At 42.1% G+C, this 14861-nt stretch overlaps 1 protein-coding gene across 1 annotated transcript; it reads right to left on the bottom strand.

The window, feature by feature from the left end:
• Window positions 1-2678: 2678 nt before the first annotated feature.
• LOC124687077 (aspartic proteinase oryzasin-1-like) lies at window positions 2679-7778 on the bottom strand. Its single transcript, XM_047220927.1, has 13 exons — window positions 7428-7778; window positions 7273-7333; window positions 6031-6125; window positions 5823-5935; window positions 5436-5604; window positions 5308-5347; window positions 5141-5205; window positions 4505-4618; window positions 4354-4418; window positions 3546-3699; window positions 3337-3456; window positions 3000-3088; window positions 2679-2763 (listed from the first exon to the last, which is right to left on the bottom strand). Exons 1-13 carry the CDS (start codon window positions 7776-7778, stop codon window positions 2679-2681), a joined length of 1521 nt encoding a protein of 506 aa, XP_047076883.1.
• Between the last annotated feature and the right edge of the window lie 7083 nt (window positions 7779-14861).

Here is a 14861-nt window from a genome sequence, read left to right as displayed (position 1 = left end):
GGGCAGTGCAACCGGTAGTAATGCATCCTTTAGTACCGGTTCGTAAGGAAACCGGTACTAAAGGCATGGACGGAAGCCCCTTTTTCTACTAGTGATTGCACTTTCCACCAGGTGGGCGAATAAGAAATAGCCACGTGTTGGAAGCCCGCAACACGAGGCCTGCTTATAGCTGGGGCGGATTTTTAGTTCGGCCGAGTTAAAAATAGGACCGTTCGAAGCCCGCAACACGAGGCCTGCTTATAGTTGGGCTGGATTTCTAGTTCGGCCTAGTTAAAAATATGTCACGATCCTTGATGAGATGAAACATTTATATCTTCACGACTGGATTATATTCGGCCTAGTTTACCAATTTAGTATATGACACGGCGTGCCCACGACCCATCATAGAAAGGATATTAGCCTGCTATGATAAATTAGAGATCCAGGAATAAGCATCGTACATTCGTACATGACATAAAACGGCTCAAGGGGCTTGCTTGCAGAAACCGAAGCCACGAAAGTAACATAAATAATTACAGGCATATAATATGTACATTAAACTAGAATTATTACACGCATACACATATCACAGTACAGTTACAGAAACATTAGTTTAATGTTGTCGGAGGGGATAACCCCTAGTAGGTTAAGATTGAGTGTAATTAGCCGGCATAAGATTAATATGCCGGATAACCGGGCTATGCTGGAATACGGCATGACGATAAGCTAAGTGTAGACCAAGGTAAGGGTCAAACGGCTTAAAGCTAAGGCACGAATCCGTACCTAGAGACATACACGATTGTTGCACTCCGGTCATTCCCTCCATCTACTACAACTATTATTGTACCTCTTGTTAATCTTGCCACCGCCGGCATCGGGACATCCAACCCATCACCGGCCACGATCGAGTTCCGTCATCGCCGTTGTTGCGTACTAGTTGGTAGCCGGATCAAATCCATTCGTTTGTGTTTGATTGCTGCTTGCTGCCATGTGTTTTGTAACCGGTCCTCCCGCGGCATATGTTTGGCATGGAGGAGAGATGGACGCGGATGTGGGCCACAAAGGGTCATCGGCGGCGGTGGACACCACCAAAGTCAACAGTGGCGCCGATCCCGCTGGGGCTGGAGGCGGCGATCGACATGATCATCGCGAGGTACAACCCCGAGACGTGCGGCGAGTTTGGCGGCCGAGTCATTACTAGGTTCGCCGATGTCAAAAATCACGGTCCACGAAGGCGTCTGCGGACACTTTTTTTATGGCGAAGGTGAAGTCAGAGTACTTTGAGCCGGAAATCCAAATTTCGTTCCGGAATTAAAGTTTTGGTTGTTCCATTATTATGTCCAAGAATTGGCCGAAACCGGTGAATCTCGGCCATGCAGTTTTGGTTGTTCCTTTGTTTTTGGGAATATAAATTTTGACCAATGTGTGAATATGTCGGGCATTCGGTTGAAGCCCGGTAAAACCATATGTAGCACTAATTGCTTCGTCTCTAGTGGTACCGAAATGATGGTTTGATTGATTTTAGCTCATCGATTGTATTTTTGGAACGAGTTCGCTCAGAAACTAAAGCGAAGACGCGTGTACGTGAAGAAGAGAGAGATAAGAAGAAGATCCAGCTCCTCCCTTAATTTGCTCGTGGCGTGGAGACGTAAGTGTGCGACGAGCCGACGACCAACCTCGTGTGGGATTGATTTCCCGTAATACTAGTAGTTAGTAACGTGCTCCTTGGTAAAAAAACTCGTTGGGACCTGATGTTGTAATATTCACCAGCAGTAGCTAATTAAGTTGAAGAGAGAACAATAGAAGGATCGATCGATCTTGCGTATGTGCACGTGCATGTAGATGGAGGACGACTGTCGCGACTCAGGAAAACAATCGAGCGGTGAAACAAAATGGTAGACCTGCTACTGGAACGCGGGGCTGATTGATCGATCGATTAGGTGTGGTTCAATTGGATGATGCATGCTTAACATAACAGCGTCCTTCTTTCGACGCCGGGCCATTCCTTCGTGTCTGCGGAACAGCGCACCCAGGTGGAAGACACGAGGAGCGAGTATACCTGGACCGAGTTACGTTGATGTGCACGCTGCGGAAGCCGCTGCTGATCCACGAGTTCGGCAAGTCGCACGCAGAGACTCTGGGTTCACCAGTGCGCAGCGGGACGCCCAGTTCGGCACGGTGTACGCCTAGATCTACCAGTCGACGCGGACGGGCGGGCTGGCCGTGGGCGGGGCTCTTTTGGCAGCTTATGGCCGACGGCATGGAATCCTACGGGAACGGCTACGACGTCATCTTCGCCGAGGCGCCGCCGTCCACCACCATCATAGTCACGTCGCAGAGCTGGAAGCTCAAGCTGCTTGGCAAGGCATTGACCCGAGTAGCGTGAAGCAATGGCGGCAACTAGCCAATTCGTTAAAGTGATCATCAGCACGCCATCACAGTGTAAGAATGTGCGTGTGTGTTTTACATGTGTGAGTTAAGCTCTCCTCGAGATGATTCTGAATCACGAGATAGCTATCATGTGGCAAAGTTTATGATGAAAGTCTGGTTGCATTGCAGCGAGTGCATTGGACATATGATAATGTACAGATTTATTATCTTGGACCACACTGGCATTATTAGTAGCACGCAAATATGCACATGCATGCTTTTTTGCTGATGGGATATCAGACCGGGCAGGAAGAGCTCATGAGCAACACCTATGCTGTCTCGGCGAAACCAATCTTCATATTTCCATAGTCAAAGACCGTGTGATAGGCTTCCATGAATATATCACCCAAGATCCTGCGACACCAATTTCTCATTGTCAGAACCGAGGACAGCAAGTTCATGGAGTGTTTACTTTCAGTTTTGAAGATGCAAACATCTTTCTCTTTTTCTTTTCTTTTTAACGCCTAATAATTCCTAAAACTCGAAACTAACAAACATTGTATTTTTTTTTCTCGGAGAAGAGGTATCACAAACAACTTTTATATTGATTCCAAGAAAGCCGTGAGATCATAACACGTGTATAACTTTACCAAAGATGGCCACCGGAAGGAGGAGCGTCCATAGCTGAGAATCCACTCATGCACCGGGTATCATCACCCTCACCAATCTTCACTATGTACTCGGACAACGAAATCACAAGTCAAACCAAATCAACACTAACCGGTAATAAAGCTTGTGTGGCTCTTCAATTTTATATGCACGTAAGATTTTATAATTGATAACTGATATAGTAAGGACCGAATCTTCAAAAAATCTGCGGGAACAACATATGGAATCTTACTAAAAAAATGATACTTGCTAAAACTGATAGATAATCTGGACACGCATAAAATACGAGAGGTAATAACCAGGGACAAGAAGAAATACTTGTTCGGGTTTGAGCACAAACTGTTTGGTCCCGATGGAGAAGGCGACGTCAGGCATGAATTTAAGTTCTCCACAATCCACGAATGATTCTCCCGCAGGGATAGGAATATGGTCACACATCTGCAAAGTTGAATAAGTTAGATTTTGTTTCTGGTTCAACTGTGTTACAGTGTGATTCTTCCATTGGTATTACAAGGTAGGAAACATGCCTCGTTAATGGTATGCAACATAGAATCCTCAGTCTGATTATCTGCAACATGCTTCACCGCCCATTGAACAATCCATTCACAAGCTTTGCACACAATAAAACCATTTGATGTCCTAACTTCATCTTCTAAACTTTGAATACCGGCGTTGTCGTCACTATGTACATAGGAAGGAACGTAACAATTTCAACCATCGGGACATAAGGAAAACAATGTGAATGGTCAAAAGGAGACCAAACCTACTTCTGTATGCACTTCCACTCTTCATCTATTGAATTCTAAATTCCTTCACTGCCGGCTAGGGAAAATTATTCCAAGCAAATCAAAGAATTTCGGTACGTTGAGAAATATGGCAATTAACACTACTGCATAAATGATCTTTTTTTGTTGGTACTACGAAATATGGCAATTAACACTACTGCTTAAATTATCCTCAGGGTATAAATACATATATTTAACTACACGCCTTGGAAATGACTACACAAGATTGTTGTCATGGCTCTGCCGCTGTATGTTGTATACGTCGCCCTGTATGCGGTTGTAAATAAGAGACATAACAAATGAAGGTATTTTCAAAGTGTTGTAAACAGAATGCGCGAGCAATATTCTGACATATAAATCATATGTATTAATGAATTCATATCATCTGTATTAATGAATACATATTATATACACTATAATTGCCCACACAATAATTATCCTCTTACTTGCACAATATCTATGTTTCTTGTTTTAATGCATATTTCACAAGCATATATATTGTGCAGAACATCCATAACTACAAAAGGTACAAGCGAGACTCAACTCTTACCTTACACCATGAGGTCCAACAAAGAAACATAAATGAAGTATGTCACATATCCTTCTTGGCAATATCTGCATCATAGTCCCGGAAAAGAAGATTTTACAAGCCTTATGCATCACTGATCAAGCTAGAAAGCAACTTTTGGAAATGAGCAAACCCGCTTTAGCAGCAAATCCAGGATCTGCCGCCCAAACTTTGAAACAACGTTCTTGCACGCTTTGCTCACTCTCCTAGGTATACCAATTCTCCAATTTATTTCAGTAATTATCGCCTGTATATATTTCAGTACTGATTCAGCAAACACATAGAGACTAAAGGAAAAGAATGGAAAATGAACCCACCGGAGATGACTCTATGAGCTGTCGACAAAGATGTTATACCTAATATGCTTCAAAACGTGTCATGCTGGTCTATTAGGTTTTATTTTGATGATCTTCACATTATGTAATATTACTAGTTCTGCTTCTAAGGAAATGGTAATTGCAAAAATTATATATTTAAAGTTTTTTATTGAACTTTTCCTTCTACTGTAACTACCGTAATTCAATCAAAAGAAACATCTACAATGGATCAAACCATACATTTTATCTTCACAATGGACATTTCCTCCACTAAAAGGTAAAATTCAAGGAAAAAGCATATGTGTTATGGCCTAAATAGCGAAGGAATGTCTCGTTTAGGTTACTAGAAATATTGATTGTGAGGTTTTATCGATAAATCAAGGTTAGATGCATGAACTAAAGCCCCTTTCCTTACTTATGGGAATAAACATGAATAGACCTCAAACACATACCGTGGGGCCAGTAAGAAATGAAGTTCCCGAGTCTACTATTGCTGCACAACCAGATTTACATAATCCTAATAGAAATAGGGGTATAAGAAAATTATTAAAAACATTTTGTATTTATATACGACCATATACTGTGTACGATTTATCATGACAAAATGACATGTTAGTACCTGTGGAGTTTCCTCCAATCAAGACGTCGCCCATGTCAAACTGAAGCAAGTGGGGCAAAATTTATGAGCACAAACTAGTTATTCCATCTTGAATTTCAAGATTACTCAACTAAACGAAATGGTTTCACCTTCCAGTATCCCTTCTTAGTAACAGGAACATAAGTATGTCTTCCCTTGTAATGATTAGGATCAACTCCTCCAAAAACTATTTCTCCTCCCTTCACTTGACCAGCATGTCGATTGAACCAGAATGAGAAAACGGGGCTACCAACCAGACCTTGGCTAACCATGTTATACCTATAATTTCGCTTGTGATGTCAGGGATAAGAAATCTTGTTATATGATACACATTTGGTGATACGATATGCCAGTAAATTAGAAGAACCCACAGTGCACCATTTAGATATTAATATAATACATAAAACAATACACATAAATTAAAATAGTCATGTCTATTGTTGGTAGTGTTAATAAATAGGAAAACCAGACAAATTCAGTCAGGCAACATTTCTCACCAAACAGGTTCGGCACCCCAGAATGACATTTCTTTAAACCCAAGACCAACAATGCCATCAAATTTTCCAAGCATGAAAGTTATACTTGGTTCCAACGAAGCTTCAATAAAATTCTAATAGGGCAGCATAATAAAATTAGTATAATCTGAAATAGGATGCACATCACATTGCATAATACAAATGTGTCCTTCTGGTGCAGCGTGTAAACCTGATTTTTCACAACTAGACCACCAACTTGCACATTGTCTTGGCTAATATAACCAGCAATTGCACCAGTTTTGTAGTGAATTGATACCCTTTTTCCTGCCAAGATTGGAAATGAAATATTATATTCATGGAAAACATCATTTTCCTGGTTACTAGAGTTTAATCTGAACCATCTGATTAATGCCTACATGAAGAAAATACGTCGACAATGTGTTAGGATATCACCATCTCATAGTGCATACATGACCAGTAGGAAAATAGGCTATCGAGAACGTTAGAGATGAGGACTCCTTCACCGGCGATGGCAGATTCGAGCGGCAGGCATGGAGACAGGTTGTAGGTCGTAGGCATAAGCGGACCCAGGAAAAATTTGAAGTCTGGCCAAAATAGGCTTAGTGTGCTAATTTTGTATCTAATAGATATAAAGTAGGGGAAAAATAAGCATGCCGGCTGGCTGCCCGGGCAAGAGGGATGCTAGGTCCACCCTTTGTTGTAGGAGCAGGGCATGAGGAGGGAGGTGGTCCGGGGTTAGTGGTGCGGTGCGTTAGGCTTGTGGGGTCTTCGGTGGTCGGGACTAGGTGGTGTTGCGCACTGTGGTGTCATAGTGATGTGTGGGACGAGGGAGAGAGATGAGCCAAGGGGAGAGAGAAGAGATATGTGGACAAGAGGGGAGGAGTTTTTGCGGCGGGCCGGAGGTAGAAGGAAAAAATATCAGGGGGTCATAGGGCACCGAAGTGGGCTTACTCGCAAGGTAAAGGTCACGCTTCGGTGGGCTTCAAGGCAGCAAGTAATAGCAGCGTGCAAAATTGCCCAAGCCCAGGTGATAACATAGTGACACGCATCCCCATGCAACGAGCGCGTGGTGTATTTGCAGCGTGTGATACTGTCTCACACGACCACCGGCAGTTGAGAACATGTCCACATTTGGTGGCGTGCTATTTGGCTAGTATGTCACCAATAACCTGTTTACTAGCGGTGTACCACTATATAAGACGTCAGCAATATTTCGGCCCAAAGATTCGCGACAGTATACCTTAGTGGTGCATCAGCTCGTTAGTACTTTTGCCGTCTATAAATAGATTTCTGAGGTTTGTGTAAATCTAGATGTATCTAGACACTAAATAACATCTAGATACATCTAAATTTTGATAAATTTTAATATCTATTTATAGACTAATGCAATATTTTCTTCCCTATAAGCTATTTACTACATGTGCATGGACAATATGTTAGATTAACAAACCTTTCTTCGTGTACGTGCTTGACCGGCTGGCTTTGTAACTCTTGTGCAAGTGGTATGCAGTCTGTAGCAAAAGTTCCCAAAACATACACCCCATATTAGTGCTGTCATAAATAATAACCAAACTGTTAAAGACTTGACGAGATGAGGGCACATACCGAAGAGTAGCACTCGGAGGAGGGCACCCAGAGGTTGGAGCTGCCTGTGTCGAAGATGACGGTGAAGTTCTGTGGCGGCATTCCGATGCCGACCTCACCGTAGTACTGAGCGTTCTGGTAGTTCTTTAGTATTACGATATCTCTCTTTGGCAATGGCTGGGCCTCCTCGTTATGGACGAGGCCGTGGTGCTGCGCGAGGAAGGTCTGAGCATCCTCTCCAGCGACGAGGAGGTTCTGGCCGACCGGTAGCTTCTTCAGCGCGATGCGGACAAGGCCCTCCACGGGCGTGCCGAGGAGGAGCACGGCGGAAAGGATGAGTAGGTGTTGGAGCGTGACGTGGCCGGTTCCCATGGCTGCGCTATGAGCTGCAAATTTAGGAGAGAAATTCCCCATCGCAATTACAATATTTTTTTTTTTGAAAAATCAGATCACAGAGTACTAATAATAAGATGAAACATGATAAAATCGGTGAGCCATGGAAGTAGACCAAAATCAAAATAAAAAATTGGCTCGATCTGATCACCATCAAATCGAAAACCGGTTGAAACTTATCAGGGGTTCAGAAAACACACAAACAAGAGATGTGCTAGATTGCAGTTCATAGATGATAAGTTTCTCTAAAGTATTCTACCTGGGGAAGAGAGAGAGAACTCACCGAACAACAGTGGTAGGGAAGGAGCAGAGTGCCCGGTGAACTTGCGAAGTGTGCAACATTGCATCATCTTGGGTCAATTTATAAACTTTGGCCGGTGGACATTGCAAAGCTACATGATCATTCCACCGTTGGATCATCCAATGCCCTTCTGTGAGCCGTCAGATTAGGATGGGGTGATCATGTCACGCGGTGGATTTTGTTTGGGTTCACCGCAGGATCACAAAGTTGTTGCAAGCTAGTGTCTCCGGTGGTCATGTACGATTGCCTGAAGAGGCAAAAATACATTGCTTGTCGGTGGTGAATAACTAGTGTGCAACACGGCTTGTTAATCGCGAAGCATGAGAAGAAATGGAAGATGACACCATTATAACAAGCCAGTTTTTTGTGCTCATACATGGTTGCAAAAGAGGAAACATCCAGCTGTTGGCGGAAACGCTGATCTCTATCTTATCTCGGTTGCATATTAAATATGAGGTAAAAAAAGCCCCATGTGAAACACATACAAGGAAAGACTTAGAGAGAATACAAACAAGGCAAGAGATAAAAGAAAAGGAGCCAACCGCTCTATATGGTTGTTAGGTCAAACTATCCATTGTTGTACTACACCACAGAAGGAAATATTTAAAAAGAAGACAAACAAGGCAAGCGATAAAAAATGGATCCAACGCTCTATATGGTTGTTAGGTGAAACGTACTACACAATACAAAGAAAGACATAAAGAGAATACAAAGAAGGCAAGAGATAAAATGAAATGAGCCAACTGCTCTATATGGTTGTTTCGTAAAACTAGCCATTAGTGTACCACATCATACAAGGATAAATTTAAAGAAAAGACAAACAAGGCAAGAGATAAAAGGAATGGAGCAAACCGGTCTATATGGCTATTGGGTCAAATTACCTGTTGTTGTACTGCACCATGCAAGGAAAGACTTAAAGAGAATACAAACAAGGCAAGAGATGAAAGGAAAGGAACTAATCGATATAAATGGTTGTTGGGTCAAATTAGCCATTGGTGTACTACACCTTTCTCAGCTGTTTGCTCGGGGCCGTGTTCCTATCTTAGAGGTGTTGACTGAGCTCTGGGCTGAGGAGACTCGTTTGCGTGGTGCTGGTCTGCTTGGGGTCCCCTCTGTCCTTGCTACTCGATGTCCTACTGCACCAGTGCCAACTCCCTTCGGGGCTCCTCCGCTCTTGCCCACGCCACCTGGTCATGGAGGTCGGACTTTCCGTGGCCGGGGGCACCCTCGTTCTGGTCAGGTGTGTGGATATTGCCACATGCACGCACTAAAAGCAACTCGCAAGTCCATAATGATTTTAGTTCGTCAGCGAATGTGCCAAAACCATCACGGAGACCTCATACTGACGGTTTGGAAGGCCGTGGCGAACCTCGCGTCACAGATGGCTGGGCTGAGAGTTAGATTTGGCTGTCACGGATCCATGATAGATTTGTGCTCGCCTAGAGCCCGCCCGACCCAAGTCGTTGTGACGCAAATAACCGTCATGCGCCGGTTCCCCTCATCGGCGACCACCGTGTCAGGTGTGTCAGGCCAATGGTTACCATCTCGACACAATGATTTACTTGTTAGACCAATCATTAAGCTATCAGTTTGGTCGACTCTAATTAAGCTTTGTCGTCTAGCATGACATTAGCATCGTCGTGGCATGGGTAACGTGGCGCATTACGAAGCCAACATGTGTCGGTCTGATGATGACATGCTTACCAATTGAAGCATGCCACGTGGACAAATGGAATAAGGACACATTATCCAATAGCATCTCAATTTGTGGACAAATGGTAATAGGGCAAGAGTACCAATAGCATTTCGACACGTGTCAATTTATAGAATGACATATTTTATTTCCAATGGCACGTGGACATCCCCGTGAATGACACGTGTTAGTACTGACATTGCGCTTTCCACTAGGTGGGCAAATAAGAAATATCCACGTGTTCGAAGCCCGCAACACGAGGCTTGCTTATAGCTGGGCCGGATTTCTAGTTCGGCCCAGTTAAAAATAGGCCCGTTCGAAGCCCGCAACACGAGGCCTGCTTATAGCTGGGATGGATTTCGAGTTCGGCCCAGTTAAAAATATGACACGGCCCTTTATGAGATGAAACATTTATATGTTCAAGACTGGATTATATTCGGCCCAGTTTGCCAGTTTAGTATATGACACGGTGATACGTCTCCAACGTATCTATAATTTCTGATGTTCCATGCTTATATTATACCAATTACTACATGTTTTATATACACTTTATATCATTTTTATGCATTTTCCGGCACTAACCTATTAACAAGATGCCGAAGCGCCAGTTCTCGTTTTCTCGCTGTCTTTGGTTTCGAAATTCTACACAGGAAATATTCTTGGAATTGGACCCCACGAAGACGAAGTCAATATTTTGCCGAGACGGACCCGGAGAGCCGGAGAAGGGCCGGAGGGGGGCCAAGGGGCCCCCACACCATAGGGGGCGCGGCCCCACCTCCTGCCGCGCCGCCATGTGGGGTGGGCCCCTCGGGACCCCTCTGAGGCCGCCCTTCCGCCTATATATTCTCCCAGAAGTAAAAACCCTAGGAGTCCTGGTCTTCCTCCACGAAAAGTTACGTAGCCGCCGCCATCGCGAAGCCAAGTTCGGGGGACAGAATCTCTGTTCCGGCACGCCGCCGGGACGGGGAATTGCCCCCGGAGTCATCTCCATCGACACCACCGCCATCTTCATCGCCGTTGCTGACTCCCATGATCAGGAGGGAGTAGTTCTCCCTCGAGGCTGAGGGCTCTACCGGTAGCTATGTGGTTCATCTCTCTCTCTCCCATGGTGTGCTCTTTATGTGATCATGAGCTTTGTAATCAAGTTGAATATGTAGATGTTACTCTTGTCTATTATGCACTCTAGAGGTTACTTTAATATGAACTCCGGATTCACTCTCCACGGTGTGATGGTGACAGTGTGCGCATCGTGTGTGATTCCTTTATGACGTTGTGGAGCTTGTTTACTCCGGCTTGAGGTGTGCTTTTGCAGCCCTACACAATGAATGGTGTTTGTTATCCAACAAGAGAGTGTTTAAGAGTAGCATTTATTTATTCAATTATGTGATCATTGTTGAGAGTGTCCACTAGTGAAAGTATGATCCCTAGGCCTTGTTTCTAAGCATTGAAACATCTGTTCCAACAAGTTCTACTACATGTTCGCTTGCTGCCATCTTTATTTCAGATTGCAATTACTACTTTTAATCATCCATATTACTTGTATTTCACTATCTCTTCGCCGAACTAGTGCACCTATACATCTGACAAGTGTATTAGGTGTGTTGGGGACACAAGAGTCTTCTTGTATCTTAATTGCATGGTTGCTTGAGAGGGATATCTTTGACCTCTACCTCCCTGAGTTCGATAAACCTTGGGTGATTCACTTAAGGGAAACTTGCTGCTGTTCTACAAACCTCTGCTCTTGGAGGCCCAACACTGTCTACAGGAATAGAAGCGTGCGTAGACATCAAGCTATTTTCTGGCGCCGTTGCCGGGGAGGTAAGGTCAAAGGTATTCACATCCTCCGACTACTAAGCTATTTCCTAGCATTGTTGCCGGTGTGTGAGTGCTCGAAGCTATTTCCTTTAGATTCTGCAATTATATTTTTTGTTTCTTTTTTTTATTTCACTAGTTAGGCTTAATGGAAAACAACAAAAATATTAGAGATCTTTATAGTATTTATCTTGAGTTAGGACATGAGGTGTTTGAAGAGAAAATTAAAAAACCTATGGAACTTTATATGCATGCTAATGGCAATGTTATTAGTATGAATGCTTTGAACACCATTGTTGCTAACGCTATGGAAAATTCTAAGCTTGGGGAAGCTGGTTTTGATGAGCATGATATTTTTAGTCCCCCAAGCATGGAGGAGAAAATTTACTTTGATGATACTTTACCTCTTATATATGATGATTACAATGATGACTATCATATTTTCAGTCCACCTACTATTGAGGAGAAAATTAATTATGATTACAATATGCCTCCTATATATGATGATTATGGTGATGAGAATAATAATGATAGCTATTTTATTGAATTTTCTCCCACTACAATTAATAGTAATGACTATGCTTATGTGGAGAGTAATAATTTTATGCATATCGCAGATGATAAGAATGTTTCATGCGATAGTTATATTGTTGAGTTTGTTCATGATGCTACTGAAAATCTTTATGAGAGAGGACAATATGGTTGTAGGGATTTTCATGTTACTAAAACACCTCTCTTTTTGCTGAAAATCTTGAAGTTGCGCTTGTCTTGTTTTCCTATGCTTATTGCATTATGCTTACATGACTTGTTTATTTACAAGATTACTTTTCATAGGAAGTGGGTTAGACTTAAAAGTGTTTCTTATTTGCTTTTGATGCTCTCTTTTGCTTCAACTCTTATTTCTTGCGAGAGCATCATTAAAATTACTGAGCCCATCTTAATGGCTATAAAGAAAGCACTTCTTGCGAGATAACCCATGTTTTTATTTTGCTACTGTTTTGTTGTATCTTGGAAGTTGTTACTACTGTAGCAACCTCTCCTTATCATGTTTATTTTGTTTTTGTGCCAAGTAAAGTCTTTGATAGAAAGTTGATACTAGATTTGGATTTCTGCGCAGGAACAGATTTTTAGCTGTCACGAATTTGAGTTGTTCTCTCTGTAGAAAAATCTAAAAATCTTGAAAAAATTCATGAGTAATCCTCAGATATGTACGCAACTTTCATTCAACTAGAGATTTTCCATCTGAGCATGTTAAGTGCCTCGAAAAATTTCGTCTTTACGGACTGTTCTGTTTTGACAGATTCTGCCTTTTATTTCGCATTGCCTCTTTTACTGTGTTTGAGTGGATTTCTTTGCTCCATTAAATTTCAGTAACCTTGGGTAATTTCCAGAAGTGTTGGGAATGATTGTGTCATTTCTGAACATATGAATTTTTCATTATGCACTAACCCTCTAATGAGATTGCTTTGAGTTTGGTGTGAAGGAAGTTTTCAAGGATCAAGAGAGGAGGATGATATAATATGATCAAGAAGAGTGAAAAGTCTAAGCTTGGGGATGCCCCCGTGGTTCATCCCTGCATATTTCAAGAAGACTCAAGCGTCTAAGTTTGGGGATGCCCAAGGCATCCCCTTCTTCATCGACAATTTATCAGGTCATCTCTAGTGAAACTATATTTTAATTCCATCACATCTTATGTGCTTTACTTGGAGCGTATGTGTTCTTTTATTTTCGTTTTGTTATTTTCATTCTCTGAATAAATCGGATCCTAACATCCTTGTGTGGGAGAGAGACACGCTCCGCTTTTTCATTTGAACACCGGTGTTCTTCGTTTTACTTTTAATGTTCATGGCAAAAGCTGAAAGCCGCTGCGTTTATTGCTATTTGGTTGGAAACAGAAAATGCTTCATGTGGTAGTTGGTATATTGTCATGAATAATTTGATACTTGGCAGTAGTTTTGAGCTCTCAAGTAGATCATGTTTAAGCTCTTGCATCATGTAGTTTAAATCTATTAGTGGAGAACTACCGTAGAGCTTGTTGAAATTTGGTTTGCATGATTGGTCTCTCTAAGGTCTAGATATTTTCTGGTAAAAGTGTTTGAGCAACAAGGAAGACAGTGTAGAGTCTTATAATGCTTGCAATATGTTCTTATGTAAGTTTTGCTGTACCGGTTTATACTTGTGTTTGCTTCAAACAACCTTGCTAGCCAAAGCCTTGTACCGAGAGGGAATGCTTCTCGTGCATCCAAAACCTTGAGCCAAAACCTATGCCATTTGTGTCCACCATAACTACCTACTATGTGGTATTTTTCTGCCATTCCAAGTAAATACTTCATGTGCTACCTTTAAACAATTCAAAACTTTATTACTCCTTATTTGTGTCAATGTTTTATAGCTCATGAGGAAGTATGTGGTGTTTTATCTTTCAATCTTGTTGGGCAGACTTTCACCAATGGACTAGTGGCACATCCTCTTATCCAATAATTTTGCAAAAAGAGCTAGCAACGGGGTGCCCAACCCCAATTAATTAACTTTCATTAATAATTCTCTTCACATGTTTTGCCCTGATTTATCAGTAAGCAACTTAATTTGCAAATAGACACTCCACCATGGTATGTGAAATGTTGGAAGGCACCCGAGGATTCGGTTAGCCATGGCTTGTGAAAGCAAAAGGTTGGGAGGAGTGTCATCTATAAATAAAACTAAAATACATGTGTAAACAAAAGAGAAGAAGGATGATCTACCTTGCTGGTAGAGATAACGTCCTTCATGGGAGCCGCTCTTTGAAAGTCTGTTTGACAAGGGGGTTAGAGTGCCCACTACCATTCGTTGACAACAACAAACACCTCTCAAAACTTTATTTTTATGGTCTCTATATGATTTCAAAACTTGAAAAGCTCTAGCACATGATTTAATCCCCGCTTCCTCTCGCGAAGGGCCTTTCTTTTACTTTATGTTGAGTCAGTTTACCTACTTCATTCTATCTTAGAAGCAAACACTTGTGTCAACTGTGTGCATTGATCCTTACATGCTTGCTTATTGCACTCATCATATTACTTTGTGTTGACAATTATCCATGAGATATACATGTTGAAAGTTGAAAGCAATTGCTGAAACTTAAATCTTGCTTTGTGTTGTTTCAAAACATTTTATTAAGAATCTATTGCTTTATTAGTTAACTCTTGTGCAAGACTTTTTGATGCTTGTATTGAAAGTACTATTCATGAAAAGTTTCTTCTATATGACTCAGTTGTTTAGT

The sequence above is a fragment of the Lolium rigidum genome, chromosome 2 (assembly GCF_022539505.1).
Source record: "Lolium rigidum isolate FL_2022 chromosome 2, APGP_CSIRO_Lrig_0.1, whole genome shotgun sequence".
Classification (NCBI taxonomy): Eukaryota; Viridiplantae; Streptophyta; class Magnoliopsida; order Poales; family Poaceae; genus Lolium; species Lolium rigidum.
This window is presented reverse-complemented; position numbering and strand designations above follow the sequence as displayed.

Coding starts and splice junctions, on each gene's coding strand:
- LOC124687077 (XM_047220927.1), bottom strand. CDS start 7,778: ATGGGAACCGGCCACGTCACGCTCCAACACCTACTCATCCTTTCCGCC. Junction 5,936..6,030: donor GTCTAGTTGTGAAAAATCAG/GTTTACACGCTG, acceptor CTGCCCTATTAG/AATTTTATTGAAGCTTCGTT. Junction 5,605..5,822: donor TGGGGTGCCGAACCTGTTTG/GTGAGAAATGTT, acceptor GCGAAATTATAG/GTATAACATGGTTAGCCAAG.